Source organism: Eptesicus fuscus, chromosome 16 (genome assembly GCF_027574615.1).
Source record: "Eptesicus fuscus isolate TK198812 chromosome 16, DD_ASM_mEF_20220401, whole genome shotgun sequence".
Taxonomy (NCBI): domain Eukaryota; kingdom Metazoa; phylum Chordata; class Mammalia; order Chiroptera; family Vespertilionidae; genus Eptesicus; species Eptesicus fuscus.
In genome coordinates this window covers 19,345,597-19,367,366 of record NC_072488.1, presented here as the reverse complement: position 1 = coordinate 19,367,366, position 21,770 = coordinate 19,345,597, and the positions used below count along the sequence as shown (strand labels likewise).

The 21,770-nt window shown below is 47.6% G+C and overlaps 1 protein-coding gene across 1 annotated transcript in view; it reads right to left on the bottom strand.

Annotated features, from left to right (window-relative positions):
• The window catches only part of GALM (galactose mutarotase), a 42,484-nt gene that overhangs the window by 9,693 nt on the left and 11,021 nt on the right, over nt 1-21,770 (bottom strand). The window contains exons 3-4 of the mRNA XM_054728445.1: nt 20,941-21,147; nt 15,033-15,114 (exon numbers count right to left, since the gene is read on the bottom strand). Coding sequence (XP_054584420.1) covers nt 15,033-15,114; nt 20,941-21,147 — 289 coding nt within the window. The remainder of the gene's footprint in view (nt 1-15,032; nt 15,115-20,940; nt 21,148-21,770) is intronic.

The window sequence follows — 21,770 nt, the reverse complement described above, 5'->3', positions numbered from 1 at the left end:
CAGTATATACCCCATCCTACATGCCCTTCTTATGTTGACACCCCTTCACTGAGGTGGGGAGCCTCCGTTCCCACCTTAGATGGAACTTTACAATGGCTTCAACCAATAGAATGTGGCAAGTGATGCTGTGATTTCTGAGGCCAGGTTCCAAAACCAGAATGACTTTGGCCTGGGTCTCTGTCTGTCGGGACATGTGCCCTTGGACCCCAGCTGCCATGTCCTAAGGAAGCTCAAGTCACATCACAAGGCCATGTGTGGGGTGTTCTGGCCGACAGTCCCAGCTAAGTCCCCAACCAATAGACAGCATTAACTGCCAGACAGGTGAGGGAACGAGCCTTCTGATGATTCCAGCCCCCTGGTTCTGAACTTCCAACAGAGGCCCTAGGCATCATACGCAGAAGCAAGATAATGTGCTGTCTAAATCCCTGACCCAAGAAACAAAGATAATAAATGAAGTGTTGAAATAATTTATTAAATAGCAATAGATAACTCAAGTCCTGGTGGGAGGTTAATGTACCCCTCCCCACAATTTAACATAGAAGTGATTGTAAATGATTCTACCTTAAGGACACTAATCCTTGCAATTACTTTTAGATAGGGAAAAAACAAATACAAAATTTTTAGGTTACTCATTTTTAAAAAAATGAGTAGTGTTCTTTATATACATTGATTTCAGAGAGGAAGGGAGAGGGAAAGAGTTAGAAACATCAATGATGAGAGAGGATTATTGATCAGCTGCCTCTTGCATGCCCCCTACTGGGGATCAAGCTCACACCTGGGCATGTGCCCTTGACTGGAATCGAAACCCAGGACCCTTCAGTCCACAGGCCTTACGCTCTATCCACTGAGCCAAACCAGCGAGGGCCAGGTTACCCATTTTTGAGCATCTTTTATGTACCAGGCATGAAACTAACCTCAGGGAGTCTAGAATCTCGTCAAAGAGACACACAAAATATAAAAACTTGCAGGAGAGTGTGACAAAGGCAATGAGGGGCACTCAGAGGCTCTGGGGGAGCCGAGAGAAGCAGCACCTAAGGCAGCCGTGGGGGCAGGAGCCCATGCTTGAAGGGGAGGCGGGGCTGGCTAACTGGACAAGCCACAGAAACGGACTCCTGCCACCTGGGAAATGGCATTTGGGCCACAGGCAAGGCACATTTATATTACACACGTTCCATGGACTCCTAGCTCTGATTTATTTTGGGGGGCAAAAGACTGAAGAAATAGAATAGAAGGTGAATTAATTCTTGTGGACTCCTGATCAAATAACTAAGTTGGCAAAATGTGTTTTTTTGTAACATCTGAGCATGAACACTTTCTCAGTGTCTGACAGAAAAATCCACCTGGGGTGAATTTTAATTCAAAGCTTTTAATTTCCCATCATCTGAGAGAGCTTTTATCTCTGCCTGGTGGCCCTCGTGGCTGACTCGCTGAGAAGGCGAACAGATGGTCACTGCGAGCATCGCTGCGTCTCCATGGTCGCTCGTTTTGAGCCCCTCCCTTCCTGGCAGGGCCCTTTCTCTCCCATTTGCACACAACCCAGTAACACCATCGCAGGAATAACATCACAGCCCGCCACACAGTCCTCAGCACCGGCAAGTCCTGTTTATCGTAACAATGACGCATTATTTTTTTGGGAAAAGAGAAAAGAAAAAAGAGGGGGGAGGGAAATCTGGCATAGACTTCTAGAAAAATGTCTCCAATAATTTCTTTTCTCCCTTAAAAAGGCAATGTTAAGAAATATTGAGTATATTATTAAAATTTTTTTTCTATGATTTATCCTGTATTTTACAAATCTAGGTATGACATATTAGAATTTAGATGGACTTACTAACTGACCTTGGGTAAAGTTTGTATGCCTCGGTAAGATTCAATTTCCCCATATATAATGGAGTTAATATTGGTATCTACCTAATACAGATACTGTGAGGTTTACTTGAGGAAATGCTATGAAGGAGGTCCTATCTCTAGGCTGGCACATTTCTCTCTCTCTCTCTCTTTCTCCAGAAATACAGAGCATAAATCATTCATGAGAAAGAAAGGTACATTCCTGCACCTCTGGGGGAATTGGCATTGTCATTAAGAAGGAATTCAGGTGTTTTGTTTTTTGAAGCTTCTTAGTGCTTTTAAAATCTGGAGCAATGGATTTTAAACTGCCCCCCCCCCCTTTTTTTTTTTTAGTCACGGACTCCTTTGAGCATATTATAAAAGTTTATGGGTTCTCCAGGAAAATGCATACACACATACAGAATGCTCCCAGGCCCTCTGAAGCCCAGCCAGTGTATGCCTGGTTCGGAATCGCTGATCTCCAGGCTGGTGAATATGTTCTGCCTGTATTGCTGCTCCTCACCAAACGAGATGCCCTCTCGTGACCTGATACTGAAATGTACCTTTGCAACGACGCAGTCACATAACCTCAGGCGTTTGGTGAAGAAGTGCAGTCTGGGAGTCCGCTGGCAGGTTCCTCCTATTGCCACGCGGCAAAGGCTTTGCATACCACATCAAGGGCTCCTGCTTAGGATTCCTCCTCCTTCTGGCAGCACGTATGGCAAACTGCCATGTGAGAGGCACAGAAGCTTGTCTTAATCTGAGCAAATCAGCAGCTTTCAGAAACGGCAGGAAAATGAAGCATCAGAGAAAGTGGAAATTGCCCCTAATGACAGCTCAGAAAATGGGGCTGATTAGGCAAACCGTGTGCCCCTGCGTCGCAGTGGACATCCGGAGTCATGATCACCAATGACTGCCATCAGCCTCCCAGGGCACCCTGCTCGCCTGTTTGGCGGTCAAACTCAATAGATGTTAGAATGGATTGTGGAGCCAGGCAGGCCTGGGTGGGTATAAAGCCTGGCTTTCCTTGCTGTAAAAATGTGTGGAGGTTGCTCAGCTTCTCTGAACCTCGCTTCCCTCATCTGTCCAGGGGGCTGACAGGAGTGTCTACCTCCTGGGATGATGGAACTTAAATCAGATAAGGCATGTCCAGCGCCCTGCCCCGCCTGGAGGGAGTACTCAGCAATGCAGCCGTGAGTACGGACTGTAGCTGAGGGGGGTAACAGCACAGGCATTGGACTTAGGGAGACTTGGCTCCACCAATCACCTGTTTAACTTGGTGCGGGCTACCCGACCTCTCCACACGTCTGTTTCTTCAACTGAGGCAGGACTGACGCATAACACCTACTTCTCGCTTATCAAACCGGGATCCTAGAGCCCCCACCTCATGAAGTTGTCATGAGGAGTAACACGGTGAGTGGAGGCGAAGTGCTTAGCGCAGGGATGACGGCGATGGTCATGGTGGCGATGATGATGGTGATCGCTAGCGATGAGATGGTGCTTGTAGAGTGCTTCCCACCCAGTCTGGTTCCAGAGCCTGGGCTCCTAACCATCCTGCTATACGAACTCTCACAAATGCTCAGACTAATTGCTACAATGATTCCTGATGAGGGAGATGCGGCTGAGCCCCAGCATGTGTGAAAACGACTTTGAGGATGTGGTTGGCAGTGAGTTCGATGGGAGTCATGTCGGGTGTAATGAGGTGGAGACAGTTTTCGGTTGCATTTTTCAGTACAGGCATCACAGGCAGAGGGACGCCGAAGTGGGATCAGAGAAGGACCAGATGGCCAATTCCCAGTGTGAGACTAGCCGAGGGCCTGCGGGTGTGCTGCCTGAGGAAGAAATTACTTGGGGTGACACGATAGCTGCCTTCCAAGGCCTGGAGCCTGCTCTGTAGGGAACCACGAACTAGCCCAGGTGAGGCTCAGCTCTGAGTAGACAGATTTCAGTTCGATATCAGGAAGGCATTTCTTTTTTTGTTGTTGTTTTGTTTTAAATATATTTTATTGAGTTTTTACAGAGAGGAAGGGAGAGGGAGAGAGAGTTAGAAACATCGATGAGAGAGAAACATCAATCAGCTGCCTCCTACACCCCCCCACTGGGGATGTGCCAGCAACCAAGGTACATGCCCTTGACCGGAATCGAACCTGGGACCCTTCAGTCCATAGGCCGACGCTCTATCCACTGTGCCAAACCAGTTAGGGCCAGGAAGGCATTTCTGACATGCTGACCCAGGGTGGACAGTGCACTCCCCGTCCCGGGGGCACCTGAGTGCCGGCAGACCCCACATGTCCGGGGTTCAAACACTGGACAGGTGGATGGTGGTTGGAGAAGATAAGATCCTTCCCAACCAGGACGTTCCAGGGCTGAGGGCCACTGGCTCATGTGACAAACAACGAAGCAGGTTGTTCCCTTCAGGGACCCACGGTAATATCGGGTTATTTCTCTCCTACCTCTTTTTTTTTTTTTTTTTAATAATGTTATTTTTAAAAATACATTTTATTGATTTCAGAGAGGGAGAGGGAGAGATAGAAACATCAATGATGAGAGAGAATCATTGATCAGCCGCCTCCTTCGCCTACCGGCAACCCAGGCCTGTGCCCTTGACCGGAATCAAACCCAGGACCCCTCAGTCCACAGGCGGACGCTCTATCCACTGAGCCAAACCAGTTAGGGTCTCCTACCTCTTTTTAAAGCCAAACTTTTAGCTTGTCTTGTCTACAGAGGCCATTGGCAGAGAGCTGCTTTCTGTAGAATGGCCATGGCTTTTGGTAAGAGAGGGCGAGCGGGGGGTGTGAAGCATGGAGGGGGCGAGAAATAAAAGTAGCTGTAAGGGGGCAGCAGGAGGACACAGGGTTGCTGGGGAGGGGAGCAAATGGGGACAAATAGGTGCCAAAAAGGAAAAAAAAAAACAACCAAGTCACCGGAGCCTAGACAGCTTTATAGAGCCTTTAAATAGCCACTCAAAGCAGAAGGGGGACCCAGCCCCACATCCCCTAGGGATGGTTAGACATGTGGACCCACAGGCTCCACCCCAGGCCAGCTGAGCCAGAATCTGCATATTAACAAGTCCCCCAGCGATCTGTGCGCACGTTCTGGGTGAAGGGATTGTCTAAGGGAGAGCCAGGCTCAGGCATGCTGTGCGTGCATCTCCATCTCTGGAAAGAAAGGGAGGGGAAGAGCGCGGGAGTCTGGTCTCCATGGGGACGGCCCAGCTGTGCTTCCAGCCCAGCTGCTCCAATTATGTCTCCTTATCTAGTCAGGTTCGGAACCGTCCGTCAAATTTGCGCAAGGAAGCAGAGGTAACGGGGCTCACGGCACAGGTACCCACGTGACTCCTCATTAAGCCATCTTGGTGAAATCGTCTCTAGAATGCCTGTTATTATTTTAGGAAACAACATCAAGAGAATGATAATGAAAAGCAACGCCCTGGGTGGGGGATTTTGACTTCATTCCAGCGGTTGGCAGGTAAAGCACCTTGGATTTTTTGTGAAGTCACGTTTCTGCAAATGTTCACAGATCACACAATGCCGGAGCTCACCTCTGCTGCAGGTCTGCCCCTGCCTCTGCCGATGCTTTTTGGGTTTGCCGCTTTATTCTGCTGCTGTTTTCTATTCTTTTTCTTTCCACTGAGTATTTTCTGATTTTACTTTGACTCGCAGTGGGGGAGGGTATGCTAAAGCCAGTTACATGGTGTTTTCAGATAAGAAGGTAATTTTACACTTCACGGTTGGGCAGAAGATTTTCATGCAGAGAATTTTTCCATCCTAGACTCCCGTCCACATGGCATCCGGGGGTTTGCTGCCACTGGAAAGCTACCCAGGGTCTGACTGCAGACTTCCTGCAGGGCACGCTGTTAGGCCTGCCCCCTCCGGAGTGGGCCCTGTTCTCCAGGGCCCCTGCCATGGCACCCATCGGGTCCCTCAGGTTCTCTGCTACCTGCCGGGGCCCATTGTCTCTGGGCCACTTGGTTAGTGACACTCTTTTTTTTTTTTTAAATATATTTTATTGATTTGTTTTTACAGAGAGGAAGGGAGAGGGATAGAGAGTTAGAAACATTGATGAGAGAGAAACACTGATCAGCTGCCTCCTGCACACCCCCTACTGGGGATGTGCCTGCAACCAAGGTACATACCCTTGACCGGAATCGAACCTGGGACCCTTCAGTCCACAGGCCGACGCTCTATCCACTGAGCCAAACCGGTTAGGGCTGGTTAGTGACACTCTTATTGACTTACCTTACACCCTGTCCTGCTGCCCCTCCTACATGACAAAACCCCAACTTGGGATCACCCCACAATCCACCTTCTCGGCTCCTCACTCCATGCTGCTGAGAGAAACTGGGGAGAACCCACGGAAGCACCGACTGAGGCGACTGCCAGTTCATGGTCTCAGTCTCCACCTGCGCTGTCCGCACCCTCAGACAAACATTGTGCTTGCCCCCCCATCAGCCCCTCTCCCCCTAAAAAACCTCTCCCTGGGCCCTGCATCTCTACGTATGGAGGCACCTTCTCTTCTTCCTTTCACAAAATGTTGAAAGCATAGTCAACCCCGTGGCTTCTAGATGCGCAGATTCCCGGGTCCATTCTAAAGCAAATGAACCGGAATCTCTGGGTGGGGCCTGGAATTCTGTATTCAAGGACGTTGCCTTCCTCAGGAACCGCTCATTGGCCGGTACTCCCTGACTCTCCTCACATTCACTTACTCCTCCAGTTGTCACAGGCGGCATCTAACCATTGCACTCTGTGAAATGGGGTCAGCAGGAACAGCCGCTACAGCCCACGTATGCCCTGGCCTGACCTCTCTGGAATACGGCTGCTGTCGGTCTCTCCAAGACTTCTGGTCACCCTTTCTCCTCTGCCTCTTCTTCTTTCCCTTGTGCTTTTAGTGTGAGCCTTTCTTGCACCTTAAATATGGGTGGTGTTTTTCTTGGGTTCCCCTGGATGCAATCCTTAGACCAGTGGTCGGCAAACTGCGGCTCGTGAGCCACCTGCGGCTCTTTGGCCCCTTGAGTGTGGCTCTTCCACAAAATACCACGTGCGGGTGCGCACGTACAGTGCGATTGAAACTTCGTGGCCCGTGCGCAGAAGTGGGTTTTCGGCTCTCAAAAGAAATTTCAATCATTGTACTGTTGATATTTGGCTCTGTTGACCAATGATTTTGCCGACCACTGCCTTAGACCATTGCTCTTCTCAACCTAAGGTTCCTCCCTGGGAAATCCACATGGCTTTCTCTACAAAGTACATGTTGATTAAAATCTCCTGTTCTCATTTGTCTCCTAACATTGTACCCATCTAATTGCTTGCTGGACATCACTGGATGCCCCACAGGCATCTTAATCTCAAATATTTTCTAGACCAAATCCATAGCTCTCCCAGTCTCTGCCGACCCCTATCCTGCCCCCATGCCAACTCCTCCTCCTCCATCTCCCTCCTCCTCCCCCTCCTCCTCCTCCTCCTCTTCCTCTATCTATGACTCAATAGCTCCATGTCTACTGGAGCTGTCTAGAAACCTAGGAGTCGTCATACAACCTTTCTGTTTCTACCACACTCAATTCAGGCCTCCTGATTTTACCTCTTAAATTCTGTTATAAAACTACAGTTCTTCCATCTGCCCTCTAGTGTAAGTTCTCATCTCTTGCTTGAACTACTAAAATAGCCTCTTCAGCCCTAGCTGGTTTGGCTCAGTGAATAGAGCGTCGGTCAGCCTGCAGACTGAAGGGTCCCGGGTTCTATTCCGGTCAAGGGCACCAGGTTCTATTCCAGGTTGGGGGCTCGATCCTCAGTGAGGGGCGTGCAGGAGGCAGCCGATCAATGACTTTTTCTCATCATTGTTGTTTCTCTCTCTCTCTCTCTCTCTTCCTCTCCCTTCTTCTCTGAAATCAATAAAAAATATATTAAAAAAATAAATATCATAGCCTCTTCACTGGTCTTCAGTGAAGCCCCACACCCAACAGGTGCTGGGTGGTATTTCTAAAACGCCAGTCTTGCTAGGGCAATCCCCTGGCTTGAAACACTTCAAAGCACTCCATGACCTAAAGCTATGTCCCAGCTCCTTGGCATGACACAGAAGGCCCAACTGCAGGGCTGGGACCAGGGTGAGGCAAGTGAGGACCTAGGGTGAAAAACTTAAGGACACACTCACTCTCAGGTGCTGACCCAGCAGGTACACAACCCTGAGAGTGAGTGCGGCCTTAAATGTTGCACCCTAGGTGCAGCACGTCTCTTGTATCACCCTAACCCCACCCTGCCCACTGCTTCTCTGGCTTTTTGGATTGACAACGCATCCCCACCCCCACATTCTGTGCTTTAGCACTCTCACTCTCCTTGTTGCTAGATCTTTACAGATACGAAGAAGCTTCTCGCAGCTCAGGGTGATCTCAAGCAGGCCTCCTCTACCCTGGCCTCTGTGCTTCCTTAGTCCTCTGGGCATTGTCTCTGTCACCGTGCTGACCACATTGGATGGCCTTCCAATGTGGCCTGGGCACATGAGAAGCTTCTCAAGGGCAGAGATAGTGTTCAGTCTTCTTCTTCTTTTTTTTTTTTTTTAATATATTTTATTGATTTTTCACAGAGAGAAAGGGAGAGGGATAGAGAGCTAGAAACATCGATGAGAGAGACCCATCGACCAGCTGCCCCCTGCACACCCCCCACCGGGGATGTGCCCGCAACCAATGCACATGCCCTTGACCGGAATCGAACCTGGGACCCCCCAGTCCGCAGACCGACTCTATCCACTGAGCCAAACAGGTTTCGGCGTGTTCAGTCTTCTTTCTAGGACCAGTGCCTGGGGCAGCAGGAAGCAATCAGTAAGTGCTCTATCTATACTGTTAGCTGAGCTGTATGCATGTCTGCTCTGGGAGCTCGCTTGAGTCAGCCTTCCTGCCCATGGTGCAAAGCCCACGGTTGACTCTCAGCCCCTTCACAATGCGGTGACCTCTAAGGATGGCTGTGCGCCAGGTATGAACTAGAGCCAGCCCCTGTCCAGACCTAGGGTGGGGCAGAGGGAGTGTTAAACCATCAGCTCTCCAAGGGTGGTAGTCAGAGCTCTAGCAAATAACTCTCCTGACACATTTACTTGACGTCAGTCTGAAATTTTCATAGGAATTACACAATGCCTGGCCAAGTGCTAATTTCTGAGCTTCCTGCCAAATTTCCAGCGTGCTGGCTCAGGTTTACCAATCTCTCAGAGGTGATGTGTTTTCTAGCAGGGAGCACAGGAGCTTTGGGAGTTATTCTGGGCCCTCATAAAACTCTTCTTGGGATTTTTATAGAGTGGTTCAGTAATACACTCCCTTGAAGAGTATCACTGCTAGTGGAAGAGGTCCTTCGAGTTTCTTATTGAACCTCCCTCAGCACTGTTTAGGAGGGACCCGTCAGAGAAGAAACAGCTCCCGGGTAAATAACAGGCCGTAAAGTCCAATACCACGAGTTGCCCTTTTCAGTGTTAGGCAAGCCTTTTCTGAACTCTAGACTTATTACTTCGAGGACAAGACCTGTGCAATGTGCATGGCTGTTTGTTCTCCAGAGCTATTTTGCTCAAGATTGCTTCCCTGGGGCTAGCATAGTACCTGGCACACAGGAGGCACTCGATATGAGCTGGTGATGGGGAATGGGAAAAGAAGAAACTTGGGGAGAGGGCCTGGAGCTGCAGGGGCTCATCTGCAGAAGTGCAGAGCTAAGAGTGAAAACCAGAACACCACGCCCTGGCTTTCCACCTACACTGAGGTCCCAGCACGGCTGCCTGCTTCTACACTCTGCAGCAGGGGTGGGGAACATCCGGCCCGCGGGCCGTATAAGGCTCGAGAAATCATCTGGTCTGGCCCTGCCAAGGCATTGGGGGTGAGATAAATTAAATGTTTGACCAAATATAGCAGGCGAATCTTTAAGTGGATAATTTTGTATGGCCCGCGAATGATGTTACAAATATCCAAATGGCCCTTGGCAGGAAAAAGGTTCCCCACCCCTGCTCTACAGATTGATGGCCAGGCCTGAAATGCTGATGGCACCTGGGGGCTGGTGGACACTGGAAAGCAATTTCATTCATCTGATCCAGCGGAAACAGAAAAGCTGGCCCTCCAAACCCAGAGCCCTGGCTGCTGTTGATCCTCTGGGTGGGACTTGGGGGAAGTTACTTTTCTTCTTGGTGCACCATCTTCCCCCTCTAGCTAGCCTTCCAGCTCCCTTTAGAACATCTAGTGCTGATTAACAACAACAACGAAACAATTTAAAAACCACCCTGGCCTGGCAGGTGTGAGCCAGGAGGTCACAGGTTTGAGTCACAGTCAGGGCACATGCCCAGGTTATGGGCTCAATCCCCAGTAGGGAGTGTGGAGGAGGCAGCCGATCAATTATTCTCTCTCATCATTGATGTTTCTATCTCTCTCCCCCTCTCCTTCCTCCCTGAAATCAATAAAAATATATTAAGAATAAAAACCACCCTGAAGATTACAAAAAGGAAAGCAAACTATTGCTATTCTCAAAAACGATGATGACACGAATGTATAATAACAGGACAACCATAAACTCTCATTACCTTGAGGGAGGTAAAAGGCCAGAAAACCCCTCTGTAGACTTAGATGACATGGACCAACTCACACGGATTGACGGCCAGGCCTGAATTACAGAATTTCAGGGACTCGTGGATCCCTTGAAGTTCTTTCATCATCTTCCCAGACATACAAGTACGGACCCTGGTTGAGAAGATCTGGGTTAGAGGTTCCATGTGGTCTTTGAATCAGTGTCAGAAATTGATGGGAACCTCAGAGTTCAATTCATGTAACCGCCATCTAATGAGGCTTTACAGGTGAGGTTATGAGGCCTGAAGAGTTCTCAGGGCTGACCAAGGGCGTCGTTGGTGGGTAGCAGAACCGAGACTTGCAGGCATCCAGGTTTAATGACTCTGTTATCCCACAGTATTGCTTTGGTGTATTATGTTGAAAACAAATGTAAAGAAGGAGAGGAGTAGAGAGAGACTGACTGGGGGGGGGAAGGAAGGAGCAGACTATACAGTCTGGCTATTGCTTGGTTTCATTTTGTGTTTAGCGTAGATTAGTTTTCTAGCTTCAAGCCAAAGAGACCAAGCCTGAGGCTCCCAGCGATGGCTCCGTAGGGAATTCTGATAGATCATCTGAGGTAGACGCGCGGAGGGAAAGACAGGAGAGCTCTGGCATAAGATGAGCCCTAAACATCTATGTCACTACAAAATCCCAAGCAACAAAGAATCTACTGTGCCCAGGAAGTGGGGGAAAGATTTCTAAGGAGAAAATATGAGCTTTGAAGAAGGGGGTTAGCCCTGGCTGGGTGGCTCGGTTACTTGTAGCATTGTCCTGTACACCAAAAGGTTGTGGGTTCGATCCCGGGTTGGGGAGGGTACAGGAGGCAACCAATTTATGTTTCTCTCTTACATTTCTCTCTTTCTCTCCCCGCCCCCCCCCCCCAAATCAATAAAATTATATTCTTGGTGGGAATTTTTTAAAAAAGAAAGAGTAGGGGGTTTATGCATCAAAGAAGGGGTGGGTGGCCCCTATAGGCAGGAGGGCGTATCTAAGCCGGGTGGGGTGTGAGTGAGGCAGGGTGGGAGATGGGTCTGGAGGCAGCTGGTATTTGACCTGGGAGCCATCTAAGGGGTTTTTTAAGCTGAAGAGTATCAAAGTGAGACTTGCATTTTAGATAGATAACTTTAGTAACTGGATGGAAGATAGCTTTAAAGAGACCCCCCCCCCCCACCCGGCCCAATTACAGAGCTATAGTCCAGATTCATTTGTTCATTCACTGATACCAATTAATGAAGCTCATCATATAAGCCAGGCACTGACCTGGACAAGAAGAGCCTAAACCAGGACAGTGATTATGAAGATGGAGCCATAGAATCAATAGTACATATTGAGGAAGCAGATTTGAGAAATTCTTAGGAGTTAAAGATCAGCAGGACCCGACAACTAACAATATCGGGTGGGTGGGGAAGGGGTGGGATTGAAAAGGAAAGAGGTAGCATATTGATGGAAGGTTGAAAGAAATATGTCCAATATTTTAGAATGATATGACGTCTAAAGAAATTTTCTGGAAGAAGCTCCAGAAAGATGAAAACATGTAGATCAAAACAGACTTCCTCTGTGCCATCTTTGAACCAGGAGTCTACTTTGGAATTTGTTATTTCTCCAGAGCAGACACCCATACCTGCCCTAGGGAAGTAATTATAAAACTGACTGAACTGTACGCTGAACCCACAGAGGTTGAGATAAAATGCACAGATCTTGCCGGGTCTCCCCCCACAGCCTATGGTAAGCCTTTCCTACCAGAATTCTAATTTTGTCATAAGGGGGTTGCTTTCATGTAATTTTAAAATGAGCTTTCAAAAACAGAGCAGCAAGAATAGCAAGTGAACACAGATGGGCTGGGGGAAAGAGTGGGCTCGGTTAATTTTTGTAAAAATAAAAGGTATTCAAGAAAAAGAATAAGATGGGCTTTTGCTAATGCTATTTTAAGAGGCAAAGGACCTAGTCAAAGCATTCATTTTTTTCTTTCTCAATTCCTTGTCTGCAAATAAAGAGCAGCAAAATTAAAAGAGAGAGAGAGAAAAAGCTATGCGCTGTAAATGCCGTTAGGACACATGCTTAGCTCCACACTGTGCTGTCTACGAAACATCAGAAATGTCTTGCTGGGCAGGTTGCCCAGATCACCTCTCAGTCTCACCGCTGTGTAAGGCGAAAGGGTGAAATGTAATATTTGCCACGCTGGGAACGAATCTGTCCCTGGAGAGACAGAGGGCTGCATTTTCTCACCTGCGCACAGTCAGCCAGGTTAGTAGGAACAGGGCACCGGGGACCAGTTTCCCCTTTTGCCACAGGCAGGGCACTGGGCCCTGGTCCCGAAGCTAAACTGCTGGCATGGCAGCCCAGGGATCTGGGCCTGGAGTGCTCTCTCCGTGGACATCCCTTACATACCTGTCCTTCCTGGTACAGGGCTTCCAGGAGTTCCAGCTCCGGGACACTACAGGGACAGCCCTGATAACAATAATAACCACACACACACACACACACACACACACACACACACACACACTGAAGATACCCAATAATAGAGTGTGTGCCCATCCAAAGTAGTAGCAAATGCTTTATGGCCTGCAATTTGTTTTTAAGTAAGGAAAACAATTGCTTGGAAGAAGCAAAGCTAAACTAACCGCCAACATGCAAACCCAGCCTGACAGCTCAGCTGCAAACCTTGCTCCTGGTTTGCGGTGAAATGAGCCCTCAGCCTCGCAGACAGAGGCCTTCTGTCTGAAACCGCAGCACAGCCGAGAGGCACCTGAGAGCAAGGACCTTGTGCTCAAAACACCACTGCCGACTCAAAGATGCACCCAGGTCATCACCTCTACTTATAAGCTGCTTAGTTCATTTTCTTCCTTTTCAGTCACAGAACAGGCGCCACCCCTTGCAGTTCACAACGTATAGTTCGAATGCATCAATTCTGCATCTAGGACCAGATGGGCCAGCTTACCCAGGCCCATCTACTGAGCTATGTCAACATCAAAAGATGGTACATGTCACCAAGACAAATACAAGAAAGCCTTCTAACCCAGTCCTGGAGCCAGGAAAACATTCGACACTGTGATGCCAACAATTTGAATCCATTTATCCCGATTTCTCATTCTAATTAGTTTCAGAGTCACTGTATTTATGGGAGTTTCTAATTCCTGCTGTTAACTGAAGTTGCTGTTTAGTATGCAGGCTCACATCCTTACCTTTTCCCTCCTACACAGTTTGATCTGGCAGCCATTAACACAACCCCATTGTTTTAAAGAGGCCGAAGTAAGGCCGGTGCCCAGTAAACTTTCTTTTTTTTTATATATATATATTTTATTGATTTTTTTACAGAGAGGAAGAGAGAGTGATAGAGAGTTAGAAACATCGATGAGAGAGAAACATCGATCAGCTGCCTCCTGCACACCCCCTACTGGGGATGTGCCCGCAACCAAGGTACATGCCCTTGACCGGAATCGAACCCGGGACCCTTGAGTCCGCAGGCCGACGCTCTATCCACTGAGCCAAACCGGTTTCGGCCGGTGCCCAGTAAACTTAAAGTAAATGTCTTGCTTAATGCCCTGGACTTGTGTGTGTGTTTTTTTTAAATTTTGAAATAATTTTAGTTGTAAAAATAGTATATCTTTGTGTATCCTTCACCCACCGTTCTCTAATGTTAATATCTTACATGGCTGTGGTACCAGATCACAACTAAGAAGTTCAGTATGGGAACAGTACTGTTAACTAAACTGTAGGCCTCACAGGAATTTCACCAGAGTTCCCTAACGCCCCTTTTCAGCCTCGGGATCCAAAGTGGAACCCCGCGTTGCATTTTGTTGTCGCATCTCCTTGGTGTCTCCTCTGTGACCGTTCTTCAGTCTTTCTTTGCCTTCCACGATCTTGATACTGCTGCAGAGTTCTGCTCCATTGTTTTGTGGTTGGGCTCAGGGGATGTCTTCTCCTGGCTGGACTGAGGTTATGCCTTTTTTGACAGAATGCCACACAAGTGATGTGCTTTTTCAGTGCAGCGTAGGAGGGGGAATGTCGTGTCTAAATGTCTCAGTACTGGCGACGTAAACCTTGTGTACACACACATCCACGAAGTTTGATTTTGGCAGCACCTCGCTTCCCCTTTTGATACTCTGCACTCCCCGTTCCACCCCTCCCCCCCAGCTGTGTCCCAGAGGTGGCTTATCTGCAATTGTCCTGCTCAGGCTATAGCTCATCCTCCTCTTCCCTCTTCTGTCAAAAACCACGTGTTCTATCAGTGCCCTGCATTTGTGAGGTAATGTTCAGGTAACTTTATCTCTGCTAAGGTGCTAACAAGCAACAGATTTACATTTTACTTATTTATTTTTTTTTCAGATTCACCTTTTAGTAAAGAACTTCTGGAACCTAAGGCTCGGCTAGGGTGACCAGAGGACCCCGTGTGTTTGGGACTGTCCCCGTGTATGCCTGTTGCCCTGGCTAAATCAGTAACAGCACCCCCTTTCCCTCTCAGAAGGGTCCTGGTTTCTCTGTTTAATAATATGGCCACCCAACCTTAGCCACAATAAATGACTAGTCATGGTAATCATAGGCATTTTGGTAGGCCAACAGGGAAAATAAATTTAGGTAAATGACGTTTTGATGTTTCTCAAATTGCTCCCCAGCTCTAGGTTCCTATAAAAAGTTCAAGTTCACCAACCTGTAGGAATCAGGGTTTCGTCCACAGGCAAAAAGGCATCAGCTTCTATAGTGACTTCATGGTCGTATATATTTGGGGAACCCTGGGGAGGAAGAGGTAGTCCTATTAAAGCTTAGTCCTATTTCATATATTTGCTTTATAACTTCTCTTGCAGAAACGTTTTTCAGGCATTGACAAAAACGTTAGACATCCCATCTGACCTCTGAGACGGCTGATACGTTCCTTTAAATGTGGGTAGACGGGGCCTCAAAATAGCAGCTGATACATTTGGGAGAAGCTTTCAAGCGTGACCCCAGCATGCATGTTCTTCACTAAATGAAAGTATAAAGGTGCAAAGTCAGGGAGACACCAGTAGTCTGAAAGCTGTTTGGATTTCGACTTATTAACAGAGGGGTTTTTCCACCTTCCTCACACGCCAGGAAAAACAGAAGAGCAAGGGTTGGTGACCCGTAGCCCACAGGGCTGGACGGCCAAGGCCTTGCCTCCAGGCTCGCCAGAGGTGGGGCATGTCACCCTTTCTCTGGCCCAATTCCCTGCCACATGGCAGCAGCCCGGCAGTCAGAACTGGGGCCCCTGCTTTAGAGCGTTTGCCTATCTCCATAGAGGCACCTGCTCTCTTGGGGGAGTCAAAGGCTGGTCAGTGGGCAGAGGCCTGTGGTCTAGTTCCAGCTCCCACTGAGTGGCCCCGGGGAGTCACATACACTGGGTGGCCAGATTATTATGATCTCTGAACGCATAATAATCTGGCCACTGTGTGTGTGTGTGTGTGTGTCTATTAGAGGCCCGGTGCATGAATTCGTGCATGGATGGGGTCTGGTCAGCCTGACCAGAGGGAGGGGACATGGGCAGTTGGCTGGCCTGCCTGCTGGTCGAACTCCTGGTCGAGGGGACAGTTTATTATATAGGATATACACTGAGTGGCCAGATTATTATGTGTTCAGAGATCATAATAATCTGGCCACTCAGTGTAACCTCCTGGAATCTCATTTCCTTCCGTGTAAAACTGGGCTAACGGTGCCCCCTCCTTTTCCAGGGCTCTTCTGAAGGACAGTTTAGTAAAGACGTGTTGCTTGCACATTGGAAGATACACATGTACGTTTCTAATTTAAGGGATTATTTTCATTATTAATAGGAGTTTATTTTAAAGCTCCACAGCAGAAGATATGAAAAGGGAAACATCAAAAATAAGCTAAACCAGTGGTCCTCAACTGGGGACGATTTTGCCCCACCGGGAAAAAATTTGACAATGTCTGGAGACATTTTTTTTTAAAGGTAGACATTTTCTTTTTCTTTTTAAAAAAATATTTTTTATTTTTTACAGAGAGGAAGAGAGAGGAATAGAAAGTTAGAAACATTGATGAGAGAGAAACATCGATCAGCTGCCTCCTACACACTCCCCCTGGGGATGTGCCTGCAACCAAGGTACATGCCCTTGACCAGAATCGAACCTGGGACCCTTCAGTCTGCAGACTGATGCTCTATCCACTGAGCCAAACTGGTTAGGGCTGGAGACATTTTTGATGGTCAAGACCGGGGGTGGTAATGCTAATGGCATCTGGTGGGAAGAGACCAGGGATTCTGCTAAACACTCTACAATGCACAGGACAGCCCCCACCCCTGCAACAGGAATTACCTGGCCGAAATGTCAATAGTGCCAAGACTGAGAAACCCTGAGCTTCTGCTGGGTTCGAAAAGTCAGCACTGTGGTTAATAGAAAACAGGTTCTGTGGTCAGAAAGCCTCAGGTCCACAGAATCAAGTGGAAAAGCGTGACCCCAGCATGCAAGATTTTAGAGATCTTGAGAATCTATGTCTAAACACGACAGAAACTGTTTTAATTGATCTACTAAGAAGGTCTGTTTCTGAGGAACATCTCTTGTAGCCTCCTGGCAGGCACATGCTGGGCAGGGCAGGGATCGGTGGCAGGGCAGGCTGGGGCAGAGCTTTCTCCTCTGCTTACACTATCTTAGCCACTTGTTTGGCCCCCGTTCTGACCTGGGAAGGCAGGTCCAAGATGGGAGGGGTCTAGGGCAGCTGTAGACCAGAGGGGTCATTGCCGGTGTGGCTCTCCCTACCGCCACCCGCTCATGGCTCAGGGGTACAGCCCCAAGCAGGTCTCTGGGACTGAGGGGTGTCTCTTCCCTGATTTGGGAAGAGAATTTGAGACTGTGTCCTTGGCTCTACCTGCTCAATGCTCAGTTCAAGTTTGAGTAGTATCCCATTGCGTGAATACATCACAACTTGTTTACCTATTCTCCTGTTGACGGACTTTTGAGCTGTACCAGTTTTTTACTATTACGAATAAAGGTGCTTAGGAATTTCCTTTTTCTGTTTGTTTTTTAATATTAAGGCAGAAAGAAAATGATTCACTATGAAAATCACACACCAAATAAACTGATGAGTCTGAGATGTTAAGGGAGAAGAAGGAAAAAACCTTTATTAGGCACCATTGGGTCCTACTGGTTCCGGGGTCACCGAGGAGCACTAACATTCCTTCACTGAAGGGAAGCATGCTTCACTCTATGACTCCTCTGACCTGGAATAATGCAATGATCCACTCTGGTGGAATATTTCTGTTGGCTTCATTTCCTTCCAGGCGGATGAAAATTTGGCAAGGAGTGCTGATTCACAAACAGAACTTGAGGTCCATCTCTGAGCTCAGTGTTTGTTTTGGTGAACTTGGCTTGACTGTGACTAGTCTGTAACATTAACCATTTACAGAGTTCATTGTGGCCTGCGTGGGCTTTCAAGACTTCTTTTGTGCATTGTCACTACCACTGCCTTAATTCAGCTCTTATCCCCTCTAGCAGGAATAACAGCCACCATTGGTTACTACCCAACCAAGCCATAGCAACTGCCTTACCAGCACCCTCCCTCTCCCCTGGGAGAACCCTGGCCTGTGGCTTTACCCTGTGCTAGGTTATAGATTCAGGGGAAGGACCCCTACCCTGGCCCCAGAGGGATAATCCTGATTGGTCTAAGCCCGTGGTCGGCAAACTGCAGCTCGAGAGCCACATGCGGCTCTTTGGCCCCTTGAGTGTGGCTCTTCCACAAAATATCACGGCCTGGGCGAGTCTATTTTGAAGAAGTGGCATTAGAAGAAGTTTAAGTTTAAAAAATTTGGCTCTCAAAAGAAATTTCAATCGTTGTACTGTTGATATTTGGCTCTGTTGACTAATGAGTTTGCTGACCACTGGTCTAAGCCAATCCGGGTGGTCTAATTCCCTTGTTGGTGATTGGGTAGGACAGGGCACAGGGCACACTTTTGGCCAACAAAATGTAGGGAAAGTATGGAGGGGAGCTTCTGGGAAAAATTTTGCTTGTTCTTAAAAATAGAACATGAGAGATATGAAGAAAAAGGAATCAGTGATAGACAACCTTTTGAGCTTGGTGTGTCAAACTTCGCCAAAAAACTGAGCATAACTCGGGTAGTGTGTCACTTTGAGGAAAAAACTAACTCCAAGACTCGAGTCGCAAATGTTTCATCCTCAGGAGCAGCAAATGTTTCATCCTCGGCATGCGGCCGCGTGTCATCAGAAATGGCTACGTGTGTCAGTGCTGACACACGTGTCATAGGTTCGCCATCACTGGAATAGGTCCTTTTTTGTCTCTAGAAGTGACTATATGAAGAGGTGGTTTCTAGAGCTGTGACAACCATCTTGTGACCATGAGGGGACAGCCTGAAGGCAAAGGCCACAACACTGGAGAAGCAGAATGGAAAGACGGAAGAACCTGGGTCCTTGATGACTACCTCCCCAGCCATCTGGAACCAGAGTTACTGCTTGTCACCTCCCATTCCCCCAGGCCTGCTTTCATTGCTCTTTAGGTAATGTTTCAGCAAGAAACTTGTTCTCCCAGTTTTGTGTTAGGCAAAAGCAGGAACAGCGAAAAAGAAGAAAACACAACCAACCTACAACCCACATAACTTTTCCATTCTCTGAAAAACACAGTTCTCCCTTCCTCCCAGGCCCCCAACACTCAAACTTAGAAGCGATGAGTCAAAGCTTGGCCCCAAGTAGAACAAACAACATACTATTAAATTACTAGTAAAGAAAACAAACAAAAGGAGAAAATATGTAAGATGAGCTGATTACCTTAAATACCAAGTTTTGACCTATTTCCCTGGGGAGGGTTTAAGAGGCATGACAATGTGTCTGTGGGTAGGGCAAGAGATATTTATTTTTTAAAATATATTTATTGATTTTTCACAGAGAGGAAGGGAGAGGGATAGAGAGCTAGAAACATCGATGAGAGAGAGACATCGACCAGCTGCCTCCTGCACACCCCCCACCAGGGGATGTGCCCGCAACCAATGTACATGCCCTTGACCGGAATCGAACCCGGGACCTTCCAGTCCGCAGACCGACGCTCTATCCACTGAGCCAAACCGGTTTCGGCAAGGGCAAGAGATATTTTGAAAATGCAGAGGGCCCTTGACCTTAGGCCTAGTGACTGACCATCCACTTTTACCTGAGAGCCCCGGAGGCTGACCACCCCTGCCCACCCTCAACCCTGGAGCTAGTGGCTGTGGATTCAAGCTGCACTTACTCAGACAGTTACAGAAGGGAGTTGACACTGACCACCCTTCTAGGTGGGGCCTGTGATCTGGGAAACTATTCAGCCTATGTTAAGAGATTCAGAAATACCTGTGACTTCAGGGATGGGAAGGGTGTAAAATTCTGGTCAGGGGGGTTCTCTGCCAGGTAAATAGGAAGAGCCTCAGTGAATCTTACATTTCCATGAAGTCTCCTCCATTGGAACACATTGGCAGATGTGATACTTCACACACAATTTCTCTTTCTATTCCTGAATCTATTCCTTTAGACCACCCCTGCTTATATAATTGGACGTCTAAGTATCTAAAAATGTGGAAAACAGTAAAAAATCACCATGATCTGCTACCTACATTAAACCATGAATACTTCGTTCTATTTTTGTCAAGTTTCTTTCTGAACTTATTTTGAAAAGTAGGGCCTTTATGTTCTTTATTGCAGAGCCTTTTATGGCTGGGCGTGTTTGTTTTGCTTTTGTATTTCGGTGTGTCTTTAAGATCTCAAGAAAGATGGTGGAAGTTCCTGAAGATAAGGAGAGAGCAAGTGAAGAAACATCTTCCATATTTTTAAAGGGAGAACTTTGGAAAGTATATAAGAACCAATTAACTCATGCTATTTGAAAAGATCCTAGGGAAAAAAAAATCAGCAGATCATCAGCAAACTCCTAAAAGAGTGTGAAAATGCAAGCTATTACTAGCTGGCTGTGAACATCATCTCTCGATAGAAAATCATGCCTAAGTGAGTGATTCAAGTACAGTAGACGCTGATGAGTTCTTCAGATGAACAGGAAGTAATAGATATAATCTGCAGAATTTAGCTAAGCTTTTTGTATTCTGTCTCACGCAATCGCCTCCTCAACAAGCTAAATTATCAGCATTAGGAGGGAATGAGGCAATTTAGAAATTACTTAATGGGGGTTGTAATATCTCTACCCCACACTTGGGTGGGCTGCACAGTAGGAGCACACGAATATTCTCAGCATAACTAAAGGCCCAAGGGTAGAAAGCACTTTTTTTGGAAGTCAGTTTTTAGGGGGAGAGGGTATAGGAGTGAAGTAGGTGAAGCAAATGTAAGTACACGTTGCTAGATGAGAGGGAATTCTTAAAATAGCCAGTTAGTTACCTGAGCATATGGGAAACATAGTTCTCTGGGCAGCAGAACATACTCATCCTGTCTTTCCCTATAACTCCCATTTATTGAGCACCTACGATGAGCCAGATGCTTTGCTGGGCACTGTCATCATCATGGGGGTGACCCCACCACCAGGGTAATTTCATGCTGGGTTGGTCTCTCCAGTCCCTTCCCCAGCTCATTCCACAAAGCACGTCGCAGGAGACAGGAGGCAAGGTCACTCACCTGGCCTGCCAGGTTGAAGTAAGAATGGTTGGTCAGGTTGACGGGCGTGGTCTGACTGGCCTGCGCGCGATAGTTGATCACGAGCTCCCCACCATCCAGCGTGTATGTTACCCAGACTTTTAACTCCCCGGGGTAACCTTCCTCACCATCCGGACTGACCCGGGAGAACTGGACGCCATTCGACAGCACCTGAGGGGTCCAGAGGACCTAAAGAAACAGTGTTTTCAAAGCTGTTTAGTCACTCCAATCCCAAGCTAAAGGCCACGTTTCACTATTAAAGACAACTGATTCCAGGAAGGGAGACGATGATACAACCCATAAGGTTGAAAATAATAGCCTAGATTTTAATTATTCTAAAATTCTGTTTTAAACAGAATTGGAGAGAAAAGAAATTTTCTCCTTACCTACTCACACTTCCCATACTCTTTTCCCCTGAATTTATACATATGTGTCTACAATATTTTCTTCCCCTACTTTGAAACTTTTTTTTTAGCAGCACATTCTGAGTGTCATATAGCGATATCTGCTATCTGCTAATAGTATTAAAAATAACCTTGCCCAGCTGGCATGGCTCAGTGGTTGAACATCCATCTGTGAGCCTTGAGGTCACGGGTTCGATTCCCAGTCAGGGCACATGCCCGGGTTGCAGGCTCAATCCCCAGTGAGGGGAGTACAGGGGGCACTTAGGCAGACATGAGACTGTCATTGTTGAGTGCTCACCAGCCACTGACCTGGTGCTTTTACGTAAATCATTTCACAAGGTAAGGGTTTGGTGGGACCAAAAAAATTATCATCTTTGCAGGTCAGAACAGTTGAACATCGGCAATTTC